Below are 25,552 nucleotides of genomic sequence, written 5' to 3'. Positions count from 1 at the left end.
AAGGAAAATCATAGTGTTGATTTTGAACTAATAGGTCTATGACATAGTTTTAACTCTTGAAGGTCGTTAGACATGGTGGTGGCTAAAGATGAAGACAGCTTTTGATTTAAGGAAAGTTTGGATTACAAAGGTGAATGGTCAAAGGTTATTGTAATGAATACAAATTTTGTCTAAGTTACAGCCTTAGGAGGCTGGTGGAAAAATTATTTGTTATAGTGAGAGAGACTGCCTGAGTTGGAGGAAGGGATGGTAACTGTGTCTGTCTTTCTGTTATCTGCCTGCTAGAGCAAGCTGAAGCAAAATAATGATAATGAAACAAAACAACCCAGCTGACTTGTCTAAAAATCAAATGAATAATGAACAGACGTGCTTTGAAAGTGGTTAAGATACCATGTAAAATTAGGTAGAAGCTACAGGAAAATGGGAAGTTTAAAATCTTATTTAAAATTTAAATCTTTTAGCAATAATATAAAGAAAAGTGAACATTGAGAATGAGCAGTTAACATATGTGTGTCTAGTATGAGTGTGTGTGTGTGATGGTGACAGCACTTTATGTCTTGTATGTATTAGTTTGGGGTACGAATACTGTGTCTGAATAGTGTGTATATTGTGTCATTAACCTCTGGAATGAGGGTTTTATCATTACAGATGGGTTAAGGCTAATGACAAGTTTTAAGGAAGCTAATAGTTTTGAGTCAATCTGATGACAAGACAATACAGAACATGGGACAAGCTTTAAGTTGATTGGCCATCAAGCTCTGTCTGGTAGTAATACTTTTGTCATACATAATGTAGATTTGAAGATCAGTAAATTGGAATTGTGTAGTTGTAGATCACAATCTGGCATGGGCTGAGATAAATGAAAATGTTGTAGATTTGAGGGAAACAACAAAGTGACATATTGGCTAAGTCAACATGAAATTATCAAGAGAGCCCCTCACATTTATGATTATTGTGAACAAAGGGGGAGAAATGATTGACTGACATTGACCAAGTCTGCACAGCACGACCTGATATGATAGGGAAAATTGATGACTTTGGAAATGTTTGTAGATGACTGACTTGAGAGACCAAACAACAGGCCTGAAAAGCAGAATACGCTGTGAGACTGAGGGCCGTTGCCTTTCAAATACTTCGATAAGAAGATGAGATTGTGGCTTTAAGTTAAGAATGTAATATTTTTGTTTCAGAGGCAGAGAAAGATGTCTGGAGGAAATTTGTCTGAAGGACAACGTTTGGGTTAGTGTTGATGGCAAACTTTATAAAAAACACTATGTTAAATGTTATGTTAAATTGATGCTCGAGTTGTGTCGTGCATCAAGAGGGAGATGGTATAACAATTGCCAAATATGGTTTATTAAGGGGTTCACATTTGCTGAATAAATGTTGGGAGAACACTAGGGGTAATTTGATAAAAGCCCTGAAAGAAGCCATTTTTTCTGCCTAACAAAATGGATGTCTGTGAGTGTTCTCGAATCACCGCTGTGTGCTGCAGTTCTGCCGTGGCTTTCGTTGCAAAATAGCAATAATATGATCAACATTAAAAACACTGCTGGATATCAGCCTGCATTTTGATCGCAGATTTAGTCACACAAACAGCGCAAGCAGCTCGTGACAGAATAAAGACCAACTGAATGACACTTTAATTAATTTAAGTAGAAAATCTCAAATGAAGATGAACTCCAGGGGCCTGTTCTTCGTACGTCGCTAACTCAGTTAGCTGGATTTGATTGTTGGCGATTTGGCATGATCTTGGATTGTTTGGTTCTTCAACGCTCATCCTGGACTTGCTGTCATAGCAACAGGTGCGCCATCTTGAACCTGCTCGCGAGCGGCTTATTTCATGTTAACAGGATTAGATCGCGGCTTTTTAAGCGGAGCTGATACGGGAAGTCTTTTAGCACAGCGCGATAGTGTACTTTTTGAGAGATATCATTTTTCTCATGACTCGTGAGGATGTCGTTTACATCATTAATTTGTTGGAAACGCATAAATGTTCGACTCGTTGGAGTCGGGCTTTAATAACAGTGCAGGCAAGTTACTATTGCGATTCTTATCCAGATTAGTATTATATCAAATTTTAAAAAGGCAGTTGACTGACTAAAATCTCTTAGATGGTGTGTGACTATGTTCCATATCACAAATATGTCCAGGATCTGTGCATGACTCAAGAATTTTCTGAGATTTATGCACATTATTTGAACGTGATAAGGAAAAATATAAATATCAAGCTCACTGTATTACATACACGTATGCTTATCCTAACAGAACTGAATTTTTCCATTAAACAGGTGATTACAACAGGATCCTGCTTGGAGACAGGTGTTTTATGACCCCATTCCCTGACCCAAACCCCAGACCAGTTACAGTGCAGCTCTAGCCAGGACAAGGGCACACTATGAAGTGAACTTTAGCCAACTAAAGTATCTGAAAAGTCTGAGGGATACACCTGACAGGGACTGTGACATCGCATGGGCCATATTACACAACACTGCACCATCAGAAAAATATAAAACATTTCATTAAATGTTTAATAAAAGACAAGACAAATATGCTTAGTTCCTTGATTTTTATTTTAATTGTTCTTTGTAAAGAAAAGCCAGTGATCAAGTCATCTTTTGCCTGCAAATAATATATATTGTACTCTGTGTGAAATAATATATTAGCACTTACTCTGAAGTTCCTATGAAGCAACTCTATCTCTAGTGCCAGTTTTTTTTTTCTTTAAGTTGTAAAGTATTTTCAAAATACTCTGTTTTCTAGGGTGCCCACCTCTGCATCACTGCTTTGTGCAGACTCTTTTGTAGATGTGGACTCCTGCAACTCATATAGAAATAATAGGTACTCAAGTGTAAATTAAGTAAAGTTATTTATGCACTTAAAGATACCTGAGAGAGTTTCTTCACTGTCCTGTGCATTGGGGGGAAAAATGGGCATTACAAAGTGTTGTAGCTACTTTCTTCCCTTTTGATGTAACATTAGAAAAAGTCCACTTACTGCACATGCTTCAGCCTCTTGCTTGGAAACACATAAAAGTGTTGGTGTATAGGGATGTCCCGATACCACTTTTTCACTTCCGATACCGATACCGATGCCGCACCTTTGGCTTTTGCCGATACCGATATTAATCCGATATTTTTTTTTTAACTAATAAAAAATATAGCACTTTTCTCAATTAGCCACCTAAAATATACCTCCAGTATAGTCCACAACAACAGTTTATTATAAAAGATTGCCACCCTTTATTCAAATGTTACAAAAAATTAAAATACAAGTACTTCAGTACTTCAGTACTACAAACAGGTTTAAAGTTAAAACAAACTTAAACAGCAGCATACTACATTGTAAATAACCAAATAAATACAAAACTGTCCCTCACAGTGCAGCTATGTGCAAATCACAGTAATAAAAAAAGGCACTGAAAGACCTAAATATGTATAACATAAATATAACATTAACAAACAGTTTAAACCTTACCCTAACTTTAAACAGTTTAAACCTTAACAAACTTCCTGACCTAGCTGCATTATTAACAATTATACAAATTAAAAAAAAATCACTTTCACGGGTGCAGTTTCCCTGTAACAAAGTTCTTGAACATGTTTTACGTTTGCTCACATAACCATGAGGGGCAGATTCTTCTTTAGGAAGATTATTTTTTCAGCGGTCTCTGACGTCAGCCTGTTCCTTCTTTCATTAATCACATTTGAGGCTGTGCTAAAGAGCCTCTCACTCTCTACACTTGTGCAGGGAGCACAGATAAACTTAACTGCCGTGGCTGCCAGGGAGGGCAGTCGAGGTTGGTTTACTTTCCAGTAAAGTAAGGGATCGTCCGACCGTGGAATATTTGCCTCACTTAGGTAGGTCTCCACTTGAATTTGTGCACTTGTGGTTATCTTTGGAACAGGTAATACTTGGTTCTCCTCCAGGATTTCATTAAAGATGCTGCCAAGGCTGCTGGTACTTGTGCCTAACGCCTCCATCCGTGGAGTTTTGTCTGCTGGCTCAGAGTCAGAAGCTGAAGTTTCAGATGTAGTCTTCAACACTTCCTCCATCTTTCCTACCTCCGCCAGTAATGCTTCCTTTCCAAGTCTCAAAGTGTCTGCATTTGTGAAGTACCTGGTATAATAAAATATATAAAATATTAATAATCTAGTATTTTCTTAATATCAAGGTATTTGCCTGCTTGGAAGACTTATACAGTACTTGACGTGGAAATAATGAAATGGTAGTGCAAATTCCATACAGAGGTATGAGGGATTTGTTACTCTCTCTCACACACACACACATACAACACAGGTATGAGGGATTTGTTGCCCCTCTCTCTCTCTCTCTCTCTAACACACACACACACACACACACACACACACACACACACACAAACACACACACTTCCATACAGTGGTATGAGGGATTTGTTTCTGTTTCTCTCTCTCTCTCTCTCTCTCTCTCTAGGGCTGGACCCGAATATTCGGTGGGTTGGTATTTGATATGCGCAGAACAGTGGAGTATGGACAGAAATGCAAGCCTGCGCTTGTATTTTGGGTTAAGCTGCGGTGCTTTGACGTTGTGTAAAATAGAATAGAAACAAAATGTATTATTTTTCAAACGAGACTGGGACGCCACGTCACAATTTCGTTTTTCTTTATTTAAATTTCGTTTTTCTATATTTAAGTTATTCGTTTTTTTATTATTATCGTTTTTAATTTAAATTTCGTTTTTTTTTATTTCGTTGTTATGTTTTATTAATTTCGTTTTTATTCATTTAAATTTCGTTTTTGTTTTATTTAAATTTCGCTTTTATTTATTTAAATTTCGTTGTTATGTTTTATTAATTTAAATTTCGTTTTTATTTATTTAAATTTCGTTTTTATTTATTTAAATCTACCCTACTTTGAGTGTGTGTTTTATATTAGTTTTCGGAGCATAAACTCTGCTCGCGTGATCCGGCATAAACTCTGCTCGCATGCCGCTTCCCACTCGCGCTGTTCTGTAGTTTATTAAAAGTTTATTAATACCATACAGAGGAATGAGGGATTTGTTTCTCTCTCTCTCTCTCTCTCTCTCTCTCTCTCTCTCTCTCTCTCTCTCTCTCTCACACACACACACACACACACACACACACACACACACACACACACACACACACACACACACACACACACTAAATAAAGTTAACAGAAATTCCCTTACCTGTCTTTGTAACGTGGATCCAGTAGAGTAGCAACCGAGTATAATGGCTCAGATTCCACGTCATTAAATCGTCTGTTGACTGCGTCAAGGAGGGTACTTTTCATTGTCTTAATCCCCTGATCATCCTCGTTTTCCCGACTGAGAACACGTTTCAGGACACACACAACGGGGATGACATCAGCTAGAGATGCGGAGGAGGCACTCACTGCCCTTGTCATCTCCTCGAAAGGGGCCAGAACCGTGGAAGCCTTCTCCAGCAGCCCCCACTGGTTTGCTGTCAGTGTGGCTGGCAGGTCGTATTCAGCTGTATATGCAGATAGTGTTCGTTTATGCGCAATGAGGCTTTCAATCATGTACAGGGTGCTGTTCCATCTAGTTCGGACGTCCTGCTGCAGACGCTTAGGATGCATATTTAGCTCCACTTGGATGTCTTCTAACCGTGCATAGGCAAGCGGCGAGTGTTTAAAGTGGCCTACAATTTTTCTTCCATTGGCCAATGCGTCACTTACACTCCGCTGCGACAACAGCCCCTCATGTACAATTAGCTGCAGTGTGTGCGCGAAGCATCCTAAACTGGCCACGCCAAGTTGATCCATGGCCTTCTTCATGTTTTTTGCATTGTCCCTTAAGATTACATGGACTTTGTTTTTATTAATCTTCCATTCACGCAACATCTCCTCAATTGCTGCCATAATAAAATCCCCCGTGTGCGAGCCACGAAACTCCCGCGCATGCAAAATAGCTTTTTTCAAACTAAAATCAGAGTCTATCCATTGCGCGGTCAGACTCAACATGGACATTGGACTCACCTCTGAGCTCCAGATGTCTGTTGTGAGACTAATTGCACTTACATTCTCCACAAGTTTGGAGAGAACATCGCAAACTTCGTTGTACATCTGAGGGATTACCTTTTCCGTGATATAATGCCGACTGGGCAAAGTGTAGCGAGGCTCGAGATGCTCAAGTAGGCGTCGAAATCCCACATTTTCTGTCACTGAAAGGGGTTGGTCGTCCAGGACAATAAACTGAACTAGTTTCTCGGTTATCAATTTGGCCTTGTTGCTGCACGGGGGAAGTTTCTCTCGACTTTGTATTGATTCCATCAATGTCTGCTGTCGGACTCGGGGCGTTTTGCTCTTCTTTGCAGCCGTTGCTTGCAGAAATTCCTCATACTGTTCCGCGTGGTGTTTTTCCAAATGCCTAATTAAGTTAGTTGTGTTAAACCGAGCAACAGCACTGCCACCCCTCGAAACATTTGCAGTGCAAATTTTGCATTCAGCCGTTGGACTTTTTTCCTCTTTAAGGTTGAAATAATTCCACACCGCTGACATGGCCATTCTGTAAAATACCGTAGCTAACTCTCATACTCATGCGACTATAATTGGCTACTACTCTCATCACGTGACAGGCTGCGCCGCTAAACTGGATATCGCTCATATTTTTTTCTCCCCTCCGATCTCCGATCTAGCGTTCTGGGCCGGTATCGGCGCGATACCGATGCTGTGGATCGGATCGGGACATCCCTAGTATTGTTTAATACTGCACAAAAGAGGAAAACACAATTTCATTACAATGAAGTACACTGGGGGAAATGTGATCAATAACTCATGGCAACATATTTTTTTTTTTTACATTAACTATGTAATTTCACAGTCACACATGTAGACTTTCACAAGTCAAAGCAATTCATTGCTACTCAAGGTTTAACAGCTGATATGACTGGACAGCCATTTGGATTATAGGCCTACTTAATTTAATGCAGCAACAAATTATTTTACAGTGTACTAGGATCATTTAAAGTTGATTTCCCAGCAGTGAAGGTGTTCTGCTCCTGGCCTCTGGCTGTGTGTCTGAGGAAGAGCTGAACCCAGGGATGCCCTCCACAAGGTTCACATTTAACCCAAGCGCCAGCTCTTCTGCTGGGTATAATGTGGGGTGCAGGACCACCACCTGTTTGTTTCTTTTCTTTTTATTTCTCAGCCTTTTTCTTGGTTGCTTTTATAAACAGGCAAACATTTATTAACAGTGCCTTTTTAAAAGAGATTAGTTAGTACAAATTACTATTATGTAGAATATTCTAGTACTTCACTTTTACTTGTTCCCATGTTCTAGTAGTGGGTGGTGACTCTGACATTACAATGAACAAAGTTATTAATTATTTAGAAATTATTAAAATATCAAAATATATACTTTAATAAGTGATGAAAACATCTAACTACAAACTTAATTTGTCTGCTACGTTTTGCCATCCCTCTCTCTTGGCTTTTGCACACTTTGAGGTGTTCCCTGGCGTTTTAATTAAGATTTAAAATTCTGCATATCCTTCAAGCAATAACTCTTGCTCTTCTGTGGAGAAACACTGAGCGCTCTCTTTGGCCACGGTGAGCAGCCAATAGCAGCGTGGCTGATCAATGTTTCTACTATCGATACATATCCCCTTTTAACCCAGCGCATGAACGCACAATTATCTCAGATAACCCAATCCAGCTATACTAATCATAACCGGCAGGAGTGTTCGAAGAACCTAATTAGCCGGATCATGATGAGCATGATGATATTATCTTGGATGTCTCGTTTGATTTCGGATGTTTTAAGCAACGTACGAAGAACGGGCCCCAGCTTACTTGTCTGAGTTTTCAGATCATCCGCGCTTCTTCAGCAGTGTAGAGTTTGCGTGCGAGTATGATTGCCGGATACTATTGACAAGACCGAGTAGAAACCGTGTTCTTTTAACAGAAGCTCTGACTGGGGAGTTAATTATTTATATCTGGCAACCGTAAGCATGAACGCTCGTAAACACAGTCAGAAATGTGTTGTCTCTTTTATTCGACAAAAACAAGTGGTTTTGGTCAAGTTTGTATTTTTTTAAAAACACTTCAGTCTCGTCTTTTTTCGTCAACGATATTGTATGTGTTGATATTGTCAGTTATTGTTTAATGACGTGGGTATTTTCTCTCATCGTCTTGTCTTAGCAAAGTCCTTTTAGGCAAGTCATGCCACTCGGCCGCCATCTTGGCAACGCCTCCGGGCAGCTATTTCGGACTAACAAGACCAGGCTCCTATCTAAATGAATGGGCAGAGAGTCAGAACTGCACATTCACTTGTCACCGGGACATAAAAACTGCATGTATAGAAACAGCAGTAAAATATGATAAAAATCGCTGAAAAAGTTTGATGACTTTGCCCCAAAATAAGGTTTAAAACGCCTTTTCCCCGCAGGTTATACTTTACTACGCATGCGCAAGGGTTCTCTCCCTCTCTGACGTGCGCGAGCTGCACGGTTTGAAGCACAGTATGTGTGAGCTCTCGCTCGCTCTAGATTCTGGGAGATTTGAACTAATTTGCGGGCATCAGGGAGCCGCTATAAATATGCGGTAGACACTTGGGATGTCTGATATTTACACAACGCACACATACACTGCATATCAAATCTGCCACCTTTTCAAACAGTAACGTGTTTTCCACTGTCGCAAACCTCAACTGTGCGCATGCGTCAGTGGAACCAGACGATAGGCTTAAATGTTTCCCGGCTTGACTGTTAAAGGCAGACGATTGGCTTTCCAGCGGGAGGGGCGGGACATGTTCATACAACCGCCATCTTTGGCGTTACGGGTTTTCCCTATATAGTTGTATTGAGGAATGAGTAAGTGGCATGTCTCTATATAAATAGTCTCTGGTCTTAGTCAGGGAAAAAAAGGTCTTCAACAAACATTTTTCGTCATAGTTTTCAATAACGAAATGAACACTGCAACACGACACAGAATGGTGTGGCGAAGCATAGCGGCACAGCACACCAGTGCTGGTGTGGCAAACCATCAACGCAACGCATTCATCGTCAGTCACCTATGGAATGACGCAGGTTCCACCCACATAGATCAAAGTGCTGCCCACAAATGGTGCGCTGTAATTGCGGTTAAAAAAAACAAAACAAAAAAACAGATGACGAGTTGGACAAGAAATTTAAGGTCCCACGTGAAATTTAAGACCTCCTTATAGGAAATTTCAAATTTTAAGACATTTTCAGACCTTAAAAATCGAACATTTTATTTAAGACGTTTTAAGATTTTTTAAGGACCCGCGGTGACCCTGGTGTGTGTGTGTGTGTGTGTGTGAGAGAGGGAACATGCTTGTTCCATGTTGCATTTGTGAAATCTTTTCAGATTTATGCCAGTTTAGTTGATTTTTGGCCAATTTCTATACAAATGCTCTCTGTTTTAGTCACATACATGTGTGTATGAGATAGAAAGTTCGTTCCACTTTGTCTTTATGCTCTAGGACGGGTCGGCGACAGGCGGCCCGCCAGCAATAATATCTTTCCCGCGCCGCAGATTATTCTGATAGCGGCTGGTTCTGACGTAGATCTGTCATGACAGCAACAGTTACTCACAATCACTTCGTCTATAGTGATTTTGCCTTCAAAATAAAAGTACGAGAACGTTTTTGCAGCAATGTTTTATTTTGAGTGAATTGAGAGCTTTTAATTAAAAAAGTTTTGAAAGACATAAAAGAGTCTGTGGATCGCTAGGCACACCTCTAAAATAGCCGTCATGAAATGACAACATTGCAGACAAACCGGCTTTGCACTCACAACACTAGGTAGGATGAACGCATAGTTGTCTTTCATCTTCTTTGTATGTTTATTTTCGCTGTCAACTTTCCTGTTTAGACTCTTTGATAGAGCCATTTTCTCTCACCAGCTTAAATGTTAACATCTCTCTGTACATGACGTAATAGCGTAACTCCAGCACGCAAACAATTTAAAAGTGCAGTTTAGTACGTGAGGATTCTGAGTGTAAAAGTAGGCTACGTCAAATAATTATTACAATAAGTTGGGCTCCATTGTCTAACAAGCAAATTAAAATGATACACATTTATTAGTCACAATAGGCCTATGGAAAGAGGAAATAAAACATATTTCGTTAAGAGCATGACTCAAAAATGCCATTAATGGGCTTATTCAAGTCCTCTTTTATTTGTTTAGTTATTTTTATCCACGTGTGTGTTTTAGCAAGGCGGGATGTGTTGTAAGATGCCACAATATATCGGGAGACATGTGGGTCAGACATGATTTTGACCACTTCATTAAGTTTTGTTTTGTAGAAAGCCTTTCTAAAAAGTGAATTTTGTTTTGTTTCAATTGTATCTTAATTTTAATCAATGTTTCAACAACCTTTGCCTGGATTTAATAAATAAGAAGTAAATATAGCAGACAATATAATCTGGACGTGGAGGCGGCGAAACGATTGCATTGCTCGTGAACTGGAGCTCGTCTCATAAATGAACCGAAACTCAGCGTTAAAGCTGCCTAACAGACATGAGAAATAAATATAGAAAGCTTGAAATGTCTAATTTTAAACTAAATAATTCAAAACGAAAAGAAACCGACTACTCTCTGTTTATGTAATACATATAAAATGTGGAAAGTTCGTTCCACTTTTTATTTATGCTCTAGGACCAGTCCTTGGTTTATATGTAGAGATTTTCAGATTTATAATGGATTTTTTTTTTTTGACAAACAAAATGAAAAAAAGTCATTTTTTTCATTTTCAAACGGTACTTTTTTCTTTACACACCTTTAGAACAACCAAATCAAGCCCAGTTTTTTGGTGCATGTTTAAATAGATTATTTAGCAAAAGTCACAGAGTTTCTGAGATAAAGGTAACACTTTTAAAAAATGAAGGAAAAGTCCAGTGGGGTCTGCTGGCACCCCAAACACTGTCAATGGCACGTTTGAGTCTCTTCACAAACTATGTTTTATTTCCTATTTCCATATTGTGAATAATAAATGTGTATCATTTTAATTTGCTTGTTAGACAATGGAGCCTAACTTATTGTAATAATTATTTGACGTAGCCTACTTTTACACTCGGAATCAGAATTTTTTACACATACTAAATTGCATTTTTTAAATTGTTTGCGTACAGAGAGATGTTAACATTTAAGCTGGTGATAGAAAATGGCTCTATCAAAGAGTCTAAAGAGGAAAGTTGACAGCGAAAATAAACATACAAAGAAGATGAAAGACAACTATGCGTTCATCCTACCTAGTGTTGTGAATGCAAAGCTTATATCTGCAACGAAGCCATCCACAGACTCTTTTATGTCTTTCAGAACTTTTCAAATTAAAAGCTCTCAATTCACTCAAAACAAAACATTGCTGCAAAAACGTTCTCCTACTTTTATTTTGAAGGCAAAATCACTATAGACGAAGTAATTGTGAGTAACTGTTGCTGTCATGACAGATCTATGTCAGAACCAGCCGCTATCAGAATAATCTGCGGCGCGGGACAGTTTTGGCGATCTGTTGCGACCCCTGCTCTATAAGACATATACAAAGATGTTGTTGTTTTCGACCTGCAGGCACTGCAATGCATTCTCTATGGGTTCTGGGAGGGCTAGCAATAATGTGCTTTCGTCATCATACATAACCGTATCTTGTGCAGCGATTGGTGGAGAATATCTCTATTACTAATCTTTAAACTGAAGTGACATCCAATCATTTCCTCAGTGCATAACTTACATTTCACGGACATATTCTCCATCTGTAAATGTTAGAAAGTCAAGAAAATATTGCCATTTTGCTGTCAGGAGTGGACAAGCTTCTGAAAGCTAAACTTCTGTGAACGAGCGCGGCAAACAGACAGAGCGCAATAGAATAGGAGCGCAATAATTCTCACTAAAATATACATTAAAATGTAAAATATGCTAAAATATTTGTTGTTGTTGGTGAACATAAATGTACTGTATGTAGAATTTCAAACATACAAGTGTATTTTTATGATAGCAGTTTTGTTTTTATTTATTTTCATTTTTAGTTTAGTGAATTCAACTTCTTTAAAAAGCATTATTTTGTTTTTAGATTGTAATGTTACAATGTTAGAATTTAATGTGATTTGACCCCTTTTTTGCACATAAATAGATAGACTGCACGGTTACATTCACTATGTTTGTTTTCATAGCCTTCAATATGAACATTGTTTGTAGGACAATATTGGTCAGGATGTGAAATAAAAAATAAATTAAATACAGATTTAAAAAAAAAAAATTCAAATAGAAAAATAATGTAAATACTGAGATTATACCATACATTGCACAGGTAGTTTAATCACTGCTCTATAGATATAACCCTTTCCCCAGAATATTTTATTCTAGCTTCATGCATTCTTTTTTATCAACACTTGAATGTGGGCAAATTTCATAAAAAAGCAACGCTTTGAGAATAAACTTGAGAAAATCAAGCTTTTGTCAAAGACTAGAGTCAGATGGGATTCAGAACGATGATTAAAACACAGATGGAGTCGATCGAGTCCATCAACTCCTCAAAGCTTCACAGTCCTGAAGCTCATCCTGGGTCCACATTTCATTCAGTAACTTTAGGACGTTTGATTTATATGCTGTTTTATGTTGGTGAATGCGTTATTTTAAATGTGCATATTACATATGATATTGCTTGTTTCTGCTTCTTTTTCACATGTGTTTTGATCTGTTTAAAGCTCTTATTGATGTTTGTAGCACAATATTTGACCAGAAGGATCAAATTGACAGTTATTTTCATCAGTTACTGCTCGTTAGATCAAGTATTCTGACCGCTTTAAATCAGACACAGAGATAAAGTAGTGTGTAATATTATGTTTATTTGAATGAACGAATTATAGCATTTATTTGAATTAATTAGAGAGAGAGAGAGAGAGAGAGAGAGAGAGAGAGAGAGAGAGAGAGAGAGAGAGAGAGAGAGAGAGAGAGAGAGAGAGAGAGAGGGAGAGAGAGGGAGAGAGAGAGAGAGAGAGAGAGAGAGGGAGAGAGAGAGGGAGAGAGAGAGAGAGAGGGAGAGAGAGAGGGAGAGAGAGAGAGAGAGAGAGAGAGAGAGAGAGAGAGAGAGAGAGAGAGATTTGTACCTGTGTCTGTTCAGCTTCTCTCTATTAACAACGAAGCTGTAAGTTTAATTACTTCAGTATAGTGATGTAACCCCTTCGTTGCTGAGAAATATAATTAAGCGATTTAGTTGCAAAGCTATTTTATTACTTAAAAGTTGCGGGAGCGTTGATAAGTTTCTGTGCTCCTGAATGTTTCTGTGTGAGCAGCGCGATCTCCTCTCTCTCTGTGTGTGAGTGTGTGTGTGTGTGTGTGTGTGTGTGTGTGTGTGTGTGTGTGTGTGTGTGTGTGTGTGTGTGTGTGTGTGTGTGTGTGTGCAGGGGCGTCATGCAAGCCAAAATTCTGGGGGGCACAATCTGAGACGTTGCAATTGTTTTCTGACGGGTGATATGGATCATGTTAGGAGGGGTCGAGGGTTTCTCCCCCTGAAAAATTTTAAATTCTGGCTGCTAAACACACCATTACAATGCAGTTTGGGAGGGACAGAAATACCTTAACGGAGCTAGCAGCGACCCTCCTCTATCTGAGGACTAAGTTAAAGTATCTATTTTGTAAGTTTATGTAAAAGACAGGTTGATGAAAGAACTGTAAGCTCAAATTCAAAAGCTTTTGAAGTCTACTTCATTAAAGCATGTTTACACACACACTTACTGTACACTTAGGCCTACTACACATGATTTTAAAAACAGTACCATTGCAGTTTTTATGTTATGATTTTAAATTGGTATGTGACCTAAGAACAATCTTACATTAAAGGTACATAAAGGTGCTGAGGTCTGAGTTTGTGGTGCTCTGAAATTAACTTATTTTAATATTAATATGTAATGAAGGACTTTGAAAGAAGTTTGACAACTAGTTTACGGTTAGACTAGGCTAGCTATCGATAACGTTACACTGACACAAATTAAGTTAATGCTCTGAATTCGCAGCTAATATCAAACCCATAACTTTTTGATCAAGTTAAAATTTCCAGGTCAACCACTAATAATCCCATTACCTTTTAATATCATCCGATAATTAATTCAATTTCTGATTTGTTGCTTTGCCCACTTACCACTTCAAGATCATCTGTAAAACATTGCCAGCTCAACGTGCGAGACGAGTGAGTTGCTTGAACATACACAGCAAAGATTCTAGAGCGCTGTTTGATATACACAGACACCATATCAGGAAAAAGGGGCGGGCTGATGCTGACCGATTTATTACACATCCAGAAGAATACATTTGAGTCGTTATAGGCTCTGGTAATTATGGAGCATAATAGGAATAAAGTTGTGACAAAAAAAAGATCAGGGAGGAAAAATCTGAGGGGGCACGTGCCCTCACTTTGAATGGGAATGACGCCACTGTGTGTGTGTGTGTGTATGCGCTTCAATGAAAACAGCAATATAGAACGGTGATTAAACTGACCTGGAACTACCTGGATTCTGAATGAGCGAGTGGAATGGATTTGAGGAAGCAGCGGCGTGGAAGTCAAGGCTGTAGCTAAAACACGGAATGGAGTTTAATTTAAACTGCAAATCTGTGTCCAGGGTTAAGTATAAGTATATAATAGAATCCGGGTTAGATGGAGCATGTGACACATTAGGCAAGATTCTAGATTTTCTCTTTATCCAGTTACATATCTATGCAGCTGTATAGGGGCTACATATAAAATACCATATGAAATATTAGCAGGCATGGTACAGCATATTTCATAGTATTAGAACAAAGAACAATAATGAATGGTCATTTCAACCTAAATCTGAGTCAAATAGTAATTTAAGTGTAATTAAAGACCATAACCCTCTGGGGTCTGAGGTGTTTTCTGAGTCGTGGAGGTGTACTGACATGCTCTGACATTTGTGCTTTTTTCAGTTATTTATAAACATGTTAATGGCAAAGGTGTAAATTCACTCTATATAGCACAAACGGGGCTACCGTAATATGTGAGCAACATGCATGCACATGTTTGTATTTTTTAGAGAATAATGTTTATGCGTGGTTATTGAAAAAACTAAAACTTAAAGTGTCTGAAATAAGGCCACAAAACACATACTAGGTATGTGTCCACAAGACTTTTGACTAATGAGTGTTTGTTGCCTAGAGTTTTTGCTTCAAAATGATCTGAAAATCATCCTGCCTAATCATTTACACAAAACAATACATTGATTTAAATTTTATAAGACACCTTTTGTTTGGAAAGGCAATATGCGTGGAGGCGTGTTCACACCTGAGAAGACAAAGGCCGGATAATGTGCCACATACATAATGAGCTGCATATTAATTAGCCTTTCACACAGGAGTGTCACAGGATCCCAAAGAATGCAAGGACAAAAAAAATTATCTATATATACATATTTTACAATTAGAAATTGTAACCAATTACAAATAGGTTACAATTACAACAACAATTACAATTTTAACAATATTTCAAGTGTATTCTTTTTTTGTAAAAAGTATAAATGTTATCATACGTATTAAAAAAGGTAAGGCTTCATTAGTTTGAATATTGGAACAAACACTATAATAACATCTTAGTTGATAATTCAATATACCTACTTTATTTTTGACAAAACATCATATAGTATATTTAACATATGAGCAGAAATTGGTGAACAAAAGCGTACCTATTTAATGTGACAGTAGTCTTTTTTTACAGTCAAAACTTTATAATCTATCCAAAACTAATCACAAAATCTTGTCTAAACATTCATATTTAGTCTGTAACATATTGTGTATGATATATTAGCATATACATGTTAATTTGCAGTTAGTTGCTTATACAGACATTTTATTTCAACATATTTCAGTCTATTTTTACTCATCTTAGTAGGCTATAGCAATATAGTTTGGATGTGTTCATGTACATGTTTACTAATGTAGGTGCGAGAGTGAATGAACGGCACAGACACGCGCTGTATAACTGTAGTAAACAAAACACGCGCGCCTGTGCCGTTCATTCATCATTTAGCCTACACACAGACACGCAATTCATATTTAAACAGTCTTTTTGCGGTTTACAGACACTATTCAATATCGCGATTAGAACAAAGCACTTAAGAATAAATGACTTACTACATCAGCTGGGTCCGTTGCTCCTCGAAATGAAACTACCAGCACTTCTGGTACATTTTCCAGGGTTATTAGATAGTATTATTCCTCACACCGTAGGGATACACTGTGTACACAGCTGTAGTAAGATACTTACTAAACACGATGTGTTTTATAATCCAGCTGGTGGGCGTTGGCATGTTTGCATGGCTTGCCTTAGATCATTTGCGTTTGAATACCGCGCGCTCTCCGTGGGCGTGGCACATTAACGCGTAATCAGGTATAATGAGCTGGAAAGAAAAAGACTGACATCTCTCTCTTTTCATACAGATTACATAAACTGAGAATGTTTGTTTTTTTATATAAATTAATTCATTTAAAAGAAGAGAGTTCAAGCTTCATTATGGAAAAACACTCGTGCCTGTATGACAAGTATTCGCGGAATTACAGTTAATTTTCGGATGCGTTTCAGAATGGACTTCACTGACAGAGAGAAGGCAGAACGCGCATCATGTTTATTTTTACACTTTGTTTTTATTGTATCCACAAAACAACACTTAATATGTAAGATCATAATCAACAGAGTATTTTGAGTTTCCTTTGCACTGATAAGAAAATAAGCCCGCGCGATAGTCGACCTCAGAGGGTTAAACTGCAATAACACTAGTGTTAGGCACAATTAAGATGAAAAAGACAGAATGCGCAGGAAACCTTCAGACACACACTGGATACTTTCATTGGGTCAATTGTGTGGCCCTTACACTTCAATCTTCTACTGGTCACGCGTCTTCACATGATGCGAATTTGCAGGTCAGAGTTCAACAAACTTGAAGTGTTATTCATTTAGTGAAAAGCCGTGTAATAAGTGTCACGACTGTATATCATCCCTTAAATGGTCGTCTTGTTTGAGCTTTTTCGTTCTGATAATATAATATTTAAACTCAAATCAATATTTTGTGTCCAATTCAGGGGTTAAAGTGAAAAAAAAATCCTGAGCCTGAACTTTTTCATGGGGGCAGAAACTGCATAGACAGACTGCACAGACGGACTTCTTTTCAAATGGAACCATTTATTCTCAAGTATTACGGCTGTATCTTAATGGCATCTTTTTATTACTGGGCCAGTATCACTGATATTAATATAGCTACTGATGTCTCGATAAAAATTATTTCCCCCCAAATTTTAAAAATTTGTTAGGCTTCTAAAAAATAACTTTTAATTAAAGTGAACTTAAAACAATCCTCACTTAAACCCATAATAAATGTCATATTTATCTGTACCTTTCCTGTCTAACAAGTATGAAATATACAGAAATTTAATAAGGTTATAAAACAGTCCGCACTGCATAAATTATAAATTAAATTAGATTAATCCTTATTAAAGCTACAAGCGTTCTTTAGTCAAGAGCAGTGAGTAGTTTTTTCTGTTCCTTTTGTTCTTAGGTTAGCTTTACATACAGAGAGAATTAGTGGCTGCTGTAACTTTAAGATCTGCCGCTGCTGACAGGATCTCACGCATCTCATTCTCTCACTACTCTTTAATTCCATTCTCCATCATGACGGACAAGTGTTTTTTTGTTTTTTTTACCGCTAATGGCATAGCGAAGCTTTTTGTGGCAAACTATGCAAAAACAAGCTCCAGGCTCCGCAAGTTTACTGCACCAAGTGCCTAAAGCCTTCCCGTTTTGTCCTCTTTCTTCAAGCCATGCCCAGCGCCGCTTGTTTTTTACTTTCTTCTCCAAAGCAGATGTATTTTCTCCTGGTTTGATAAACTCCATTCTCCATAGCGTGTGCACAAGCTAACTGCGAACTGGTTCACTTCCTGCACAAGACCCGCCCTCCTCTCTAGCAATTGGGTAAGACAACCTAATATCATGCTCCCATTGGCTGTGACAGCTGTGCGGGCTGACTCTTGAATCAAGGCGGTAGGTTGAAGGGGACCGGTGTTTTATTCAAATCAGATTAGGGCCTGTTCACATATCGCGTCTTTTGCGCGCTCAAGTTCGTTATTTCAAATGTAGCCGCGTGGTATGTGCACTCATAATGGAAGCGACGCACTCGTTTTTTCCAAGCGCGTCCGCGCCGAAAGTGCCTCCGACTGTAATTTCCAGCCTGATAAATAAATTTTGGCCGGACCTGCCCTCAAGCCGGAAATCCGGCCCCCGGCCGGAATACTTTAAGCCCTGCCAATTATTTACTTATGTGGCACGTAGATGTAGAATAAGCAGGATAATATATATTCAAGCGGTTCTCATCACAGAGTAAACCTGACAGGGTGATCAGGACTGAAACAGAAGGGTCTTTTATCGCCCTGAATGCACAGCTGGCCACGGCTTTATCCATTACATATAAGTATTAGTAATAAAAATTCTTAAAACTTTGGAAACAATCTAATGAAGATTAAAGTCTTTTGGAAACAAAAGATGAAGATTTTTTGTCTAGTTTGTTTCTTCTGTTCATTATTGACCATATGAAGAAACTGGAGGATAAAACACACATTTATACAATCTTACCCCAGTATCTCCAGTTTACAGTGAGGATCCTTCAGTGCATCAGAGAGCAGCTTCACTCCTCGGTTTCCTAGTTTATTCTCAGTCAGATTCAGTTCTCTCAGGTGTGAGGGGTTTGATCTCAGAGCTGAAGCCAGAACAACACAGCCTTCATCTGTAACACCACAATCCCTCAACCTGTAGAGATTAAAGATACATGGTGAATACCTGATACCAGCTGCAAACATAGAATAAAAAGTGTTAACTACAAATGTGATTTGTAGAGGTAGTAAAACATTCACATAAACATCATTAGAGGACAAACAGCATCAATATATAGAAAAAGACACTGTTAAAGACACTGTTGCTGTTTGCTGTCAGTTTTGATCAGTCACATTCAATCCTTCATCATGTCTCACACACTGACCTCTACAATCATCAGCTCTCTCTCTCACACACACACACACACACACACACACACACACACACACACACACACACACACACACACACACACACACACACACACAAATACACACACACACACACACACACACACACACACACACACACACACACACACACACACACACACACACACACACCTCCTCAGCTGCTTTGGTCAGAAAGCTCCTGCTAAAACCATAAATGTGATCATGTTTTATCAGTGTAGTGACTGTTGTCAGAGTGACTTACTGAACTGATCTGGATTCTTTAATCACAGGCAGCATCTTCTGAAGAACTTCATCTGCTCTATTTTGTGCTCCAATGAACTGTTTTAGATCAAAATCATCCATCTTCTGCTCTGATGTCAGCAACACATAAATCAGAGCTGACCACTGTGAAGAGGAGAGTTTGGTTCCTCCTATTTCTCCAGATGTCAGATAACGTTGGATCTCCTGCATCAGTGAATCGTCACCCAGTTCATTCAGACAGTGGAACAGATTGATGGATCTCTCTGGAGAGCGAGTCTTCCTGATCTTCTGTTTGATGAGCTGAACTGTTTCCTCTTTGTTGTAGGAGCAGCTTCCAGTCTGTGTCAGTAGTTCTCGTAAGAGAGTCTGATTGGACTCCAATGAGAGACCCAGAAGGAAACGCAGGATAAGGTCCAGATGTCCATTCTTACTCTGTGAAGTCTCGTCCACAGCTCTCTGATGCAGCTCAGATAATGAATGATATTTCTTCTGGTTTAAAACCTTAGACAACAGACTTGGTTTGGTGATTTGTTCAAACACATTTCTGTTCTTGTTTGTAAAGTAAATGTGTGCATATAGAGCTGCTAGATGTTCCTGGATGCTCAGATGAACAAAGCAGAAAACTTTCCCCTGATACAAGCCCAACTCCTCTCTGAAGATCTGAGTGCACAATCCTGAGTACACTGATGCTTCTGTCACATCAATGCCACACTCGCTCAGGTCTTCCTCATAGAAGATCAGGTTTCCTTTCACAAGCTGCTGGAAAGCCAGTTTCCCCAGTTTGAGAATCATGTCTTTATCTTTCACTCTCTTCTCATAGTCCTTCTCATGTTTGATGTTGGTCTGAATGAGCAGGAAGTGTGTGTACATCTGAGTGAGAGTCTTGGGAATCTCTCCTCTCTCTGCTTCACTCAACATCTTCTCTAGAACAGTGGCTGAGATCCAGCAGAACACTGGGATGTGGCACATGATGTGGAGGCTCCTTGAGGACTTCAGGTGTGAGATGATTGTATTGGCCAGACTCTGATCACTGATCCTCTTCCTGAAGTATTCCTCCTTCTGTGGGTCACTGAAGCCTCGTACCTCTGTCACTCGATGGACACACTCAGAGGGGACGAGATCCGCTGCTGCTGGTCTGGAGGTGATCCAGATGAGAGACGAGGGAAGCAGATTCCCCTCAATGAGGTTCATCAGCAGCTCGTCCACTGAGGCTGATTCAGATATATTAAACAGTTTCACTTTTCTCTTAAAGTTCAGAGACAGACGACACTCATCCAGACCATCAAAGATGAACAACACTTTATATCCATTACTGGATATTTCCATTTCTGTTGCTTCAGGGAAAAAGTGATGAAGAAGATCTGAAAGACTGAGTGTTTTGTCCTTCATCAAGTTGAGCTCTCTGAATGGAAGTGGAAATATGAGCTGGACGTCCTGATTCTCTTTCCCTTCAACCCAGTCCAGGATGAACTTCTGCACAGAGACTGTTTTTCCAATGCCAGCGACTCCCTTTGTCAGCACAGTTCTGATGGGTTTGTCTTGTCCAGGTAAAGGTCTAAAGATGTAATTGCATTTGATCGGTGTGTCCTCTGTTTCTGCTCTCCTGGATTGTGTCTCAATCTGTCTCACCTCATGTTCATTATTGATCTCTCCACTTCCACTCTCTGTGATGTAGAGCTCTGTGTAGATCTCATTCAAGAGTGTTGGGTTTCCCTGCTTTGCTGTTCCTTCATACAGACACTGAAACTTCTTCAGCAGATTTAATTTGAATCTGCTTTGGACCAGTTGAGAGTCATGACTGAAACATTAAAATAATGTATTACAACTAGGGGTGTGCCGGTTTCAGAATTGGTGATGACGGTTATGACGTGAGTCAAATGTGACGGTTCGTAACATAACCGCCGCCGTCGTCCGGGGGGGGGGGGGGGGGGGGGGGGGGATGTGGGGCGGTGTGTTGTCTGTTAAAGTGATATAATCCACGAAAAATAACTTTTGTTACTCGCGAGCTGTTTGTGATGCAGCTGTACTCTATTTAAGCACACAGAGAAAAACATCTCTGAGAGCGCGCGAGTACTGAATAGTTTAAAATCGTTTGAATGTTTAAACTGGTAAGATTTAAAAAGACGTGCAAATGATAAACGTTAGTTACGATGCAATGCTGGCCCAATTGTGCAAGTAAATATTCCATCATGTCCCGACTCCTAAACGCGAGTGTAATATCGCCTGAAGCGCTTGACGCTTGCCTTCTGCAACCCATTTGAGAGACGAGAGAGAAGACTCAGCACCGCTGAACACTCGCGCTGTTTGTAAATTTGCGTTTTGCAGAAAGTTTTAAAATGACTGATTTGATTTTATAAGCTGTGTGGATTCATTTACTAATACAACCTAAATGCTCATGGGAATTTCCTGCATTATAAGTGGGAGACCTGCGGGAATTATTAAAATTATGCGGTTTGAGATAGCAGGTTAACTCTGTGTCAGCGCGCGCTCTGATCGGTAAAGGGGCAGAGATTTCATACCTCCGTTTATTAAGGAGATCTCCAAGATTTCTCTTCTGGGGAGGTGGTGGTTTACAGACCTCTCCCGAATCATCTCCCGCAGTAGCAGCCTCCGAAGCACCACTAAAGCCTGTTTTATGCTTCTGCGTCGAATCGATGGCGTACCCCCGCAGACCCCTCTGCGTCGCCGCGAACCCCTCCGCCGTAGCTCGACGTGCACCTCCAAAAAATTGTAACTACGCGTCGAGGCGACGCAGACCACAAGTGCTGTGATTGGTCAGATGCACTGCGATGCAACTCAACCTGACGCAGAACCATAAAACGGCCACGACGCCGTAGGAGTGACGGCGTAGCTACGCCGTGGAGTTGACGCAGAAGCATAATGAGGCCTTAACTCCGCCTCCGTTTCCCTCGTCAGCTGATACAATCCCCCCCGAGTCTTTTTTATAAAATTTTTTTTTAATAACACGGTTTTGTCGGTTCTAGAGTTCTAATGACGGTGTTCAACTATCACACCCCTAATTACAACATGAATTACGGATGTGAAAATGATAGTAAAATAAATAAACACTATTTTTGTATTATTTTAAAAGTAATTTATTCATGTTGCTAGTGTGACCACAGTGATTTGGTATAAGTGGTCCAAAGCATGGATGTAAACAACTACTCAGGGTTTGAGGGATGAAATGAAATGACATTTCTAACTGTATGTCCAAAAAAAAGAGGAAAAAAGACACATCTAAATTCTCTCCAACTGGTGCAGGATCAAAACAAAATATTTGCACACAAAAAAACAAAAAGTTAATAAAGGCCTTCTGAAGCGAAGCGATGCCTTTGTGTCAGAAAAATATCCATATTTATAACTTTATCAACTAAAATGACTATCTTACGCAAATCGACTTACGCCAAGAGAATAACACTTGACACGATGTATGACGAAGGATGTAGGAGTAACGTAAGCTTTGATTCCTCTCACGGTTCAAACTAATATGGCTGGGCAACAAACTCAAGCTCCTCCCACATTTCTCTTTAAACATTCTCGTTTAGACTTCTGATTCGTGACCGGTGTTTTGATTCCACGTTCGTCAGTACGTCATGCGTCAGGTCAAGGTTTATTCTTTCACCGTAAATCAATGCGTAGGCCGTCTGTCTGAAGCTACTTACTACCGTTGATATGGGGTGGTGATGGCGCAGTGGATAAGACACATGCCTCTGGTGTGAGAGACCCGGGTTCGAATCCACTGTGAGACACCAATGTGTCCCTGAGCAAGACACTTAACCCCGTAGTTGCTCCAGAGGCGTGCGACCTCTGACATATAGCAAATGTAAGTCGCTTTGGATAAAAGTGTCAGCTAAATGAATAAATGTAAATGTAAACTTGATAAAGTTGAAAATAAATCATGGGTAATTTAAATTTTTGGGTGAACTATCCCTTTAACTTGACAATTGTACATTGCACCATGATAGTTATCCATCATCCAAAAGGTTGTACCTCAGATCAGTTGGTGTGTGTTCTCCCTTAATTACTGGTGGTGTTTTCATAGACCAGTCACTCTTCATGGACACACAGCTGGACTCCGGTGAGTTTGATCTCTGACTGTGTAAATGACTTAAAAAGAAATAGTTACAAGAAGAATTAATGTAGTTAACTTGACTATTTTACATTGCACCATGATAATGTTATCCATCCATCCAAAATGTTGTATTGTATTTTCACATAATATAGACAACAGAATAGACAAAAATTACACATATATGACAACTTGTATAATGAAATGTTGTACCTCAGATCAGTTGGTGTGTGTTTTCCCTTAAATTGTAATGGTATTCCCATAGACTGATCACTCTTCATGGACACACAGCTGGGCTCCGGTGAATTTGATTTCTGACTGTGTAATTGACTTTATCAGAATTGGAGACAGAAATTATTTTCATTCAGCTTATTTTACATGTAGATAAACCTCATATAGAGAATCTATCCAAGTCTATCCAAGAGAAGCTTCACAAAAGTTGAAGAGAAAAGACATTGCACAAGGATAAATCCAGCCATCTATCTATTCCATTCACGGCACCAGACTATCTCTCAGAACACCTTCCCAATCACAGCAAACATGCAGAACACACTGTTGTAAGACTGGAAAAACTGGAAGGACTTTAAGAGAGGGCCACTCTCTGAGAAAACAAAGGAAATTAACATTTGATCTCCCCCTCGTGCACTATTGAGATGAAGGTCTCACCTCCCTCATCCTAATCTACATTTCTGTCCCCCATTCTTCATCCTGGCAGAGGTCTCCCAAACTCACACAAGAATCTAAATGGTTTAATGTGAATGATTTTCATCTAGTTTTATACATATTTGGTATTATTTGAAATGTCTCGGTACGGCTGGTACAAATGTCTCATTCCCAAAGAAGTAAACCCAAAAGGTAATAAAGTTCTTAGGAAGTTTAGAAATATCTTCCACACCCTCCAATACTGGAGGGTGTGTCTTTGAGTTAACACCTTCGACCATTTGACTGAATGCTAATTTTCCACTGCTAGCAAATGGTGACTTACAGGTAAATTTCCACTGTGGATGATGTTTAGATCATGAGGTCTGGGTATATAATGAAACGCAGCGAGAGCTCGGGGCCTTTTCTATATTTGAGATCGGCCCGTGAGGTCGAGAGTTGCGAGACATCAGCCTCACGCATTTCTTGTCGGGTAAACTTTTTCCTCTTTGTTCTAGAGCATTTGATGTTTTGCATTGATTATCCTTGAATTGATTAAGAAATTGTAATGATACATTTACCTGACATATTAAATTGTGATATTTGATTATTTTAATTGACATTATTTTCATTCAAGAGTTTAAAAGAATAGTAAAACATTCGCTCACATTTAATGATGCACAGATATCATTAAAACCCTTTTCATTTATGGAGTCAGATGAAATAACGAGAAAATACATATGAGAAAATGTATTGCATTTAACCAAAAATACTTTGCTGCGAGAAAAGACAGTAACACACAAAGACCTTCACCGCTAATTCGAATACCGCCATTGGATCGAGTTTGACGGCCTTACACTGTTATGTGACACACTGTATTATCCATAACATTAAGGTCATATGAAGGTTTAGATGTACCTGAATGCTGGAGAAACATCTCCATCTGTGAATGTTTCTCTGTCCTCCATGATTCATTCAGTCTTCATGGAGCGTCACAGGTAAGCCTGAAGAGTCAGAAACACTGATTCAGTGTTTCACATACAGATATGTCATTTATGAGGACAAAGGAGCAGATTTAAGACACAGATGTCCATACCTGTCAAGTTTTGGATTTGAAAATAAGGGAATTTTCCTGCGCCCACCGCAAGCAGTCCCACCACCCCAACCAAGCTCCAGTAACGTTATCCCTTACATTTTAAGACAAGTGTTATAGCTTAAATGAAAACACTAAAGGGTATATATGAAGAGCATTTTTTTTAAAGGCTTATTTGCATATTTTCTGTTCATTTAACATTGCTTGTCTCTACATTTACATTTTATTTTCATTCCACACATTATTTTCATTTCATATTGCTTTTCTTTTACAGTTTTTCCTTGCATGTCACATAACTTTTCTTTACTCTTTTAGTGAGTTATAGTTCAAATTTGTTGCAGACTTTGCATTCTTTAACCTGTTAGGCTGCAACCCCACTTTGGAAAAATCCTCAGAAATGGCGTTCCCAAACTGAAACAGATAGCCTACAGTTCATAAACACTTTGCACTAAAATCACAAGTATGATCT

The 25,552-nt window shown here is 39.1% G+C and overlaps 2 protein-coding genes across 7 annotated transcripts in view; both read right to left on the bottom strand.

Annotated features, from left to right (window-relative positions):
• The window catches only part of LOC143733204 (protein NLRC3-like), a 261,767-nt gene that overhangs the window by 29,159 nt on the left and 207,056 nt on the right, over positions 1-25,552 (bottom strand). Inside the window, exons 2-6 of one of the 6 annotated variants that reach the window (XM_077224847.1) lie at positions 24,909-24,994; positions 23,565-23,669; positions 23,273-23,389; positions 19,284-21,080; positions 18,612-18,785 (exon numbers count right to left, since the gene is read on the bottom strand). In XM_077224847.1, the coding sequence (XP_077080962.1) occupies positions 18,612-18,785; positions 19,284-21,080; positions 23,273-23,389; positions 23,565-23,669; positions 24,909-24,958 (2,243 nt within the window). In that variant the 5' untranslated portion in view covers positions 24,959-24,994. Of the gene's footprint in view, positions 1-18,611; positions 18,786-19,283; positions 21,081-23,272; positions 23,390-23,564; positions 23,682-24,908; positions 24,995-25,552 lie in introns of all 6 variants that reach the window. The other 5 variants (XM_077224840.1, XM_077224832.1, XM_077224855.1 and 2 more) reach the window with 5 other exon arrangements.
• On the bottom strand, positions 3,219-9,426 carry LOC143733265 (zinc finger BED domain-containing protein 4-like). Its single transcript, XM_077224896.1, has 2 exons — positions 5,194-9,426; positions 3,219-4,119 (listed from the first exon to the last, which is right to left on the bottom strand). Exons 1-2 carry the CDS (start codon positions 6,528-6,530, stop codon positions 3,615-3,617), a joined length of 1,842 nt encoding a protein of 613 aa, XP_077081011.1. The 5' UTR covers positions 6,531-9,426; the 3' UTR covers positions 3,219-3,614.

This window comes from Siphateles boraxobius, unplaced genomic scaffold (assembly GCF_051911475.1).
Source record: "Siphateles boraxobius isolate OS27281-9 unplaced genomic scaffold, OSU_SipBor_1 125, whole genome shotgun sequence".
NCBI classification, from domain to species: domain Eukaryota; kingdom Metazoa; phylum Chordata; class Actinopteri; order Cypriniformes; family Leuciscidae; genus Siphateles; species Siphateles boraxobius.
This window is presented reverse-complemented; position numbering and strand designations above follow the sequence as displayed.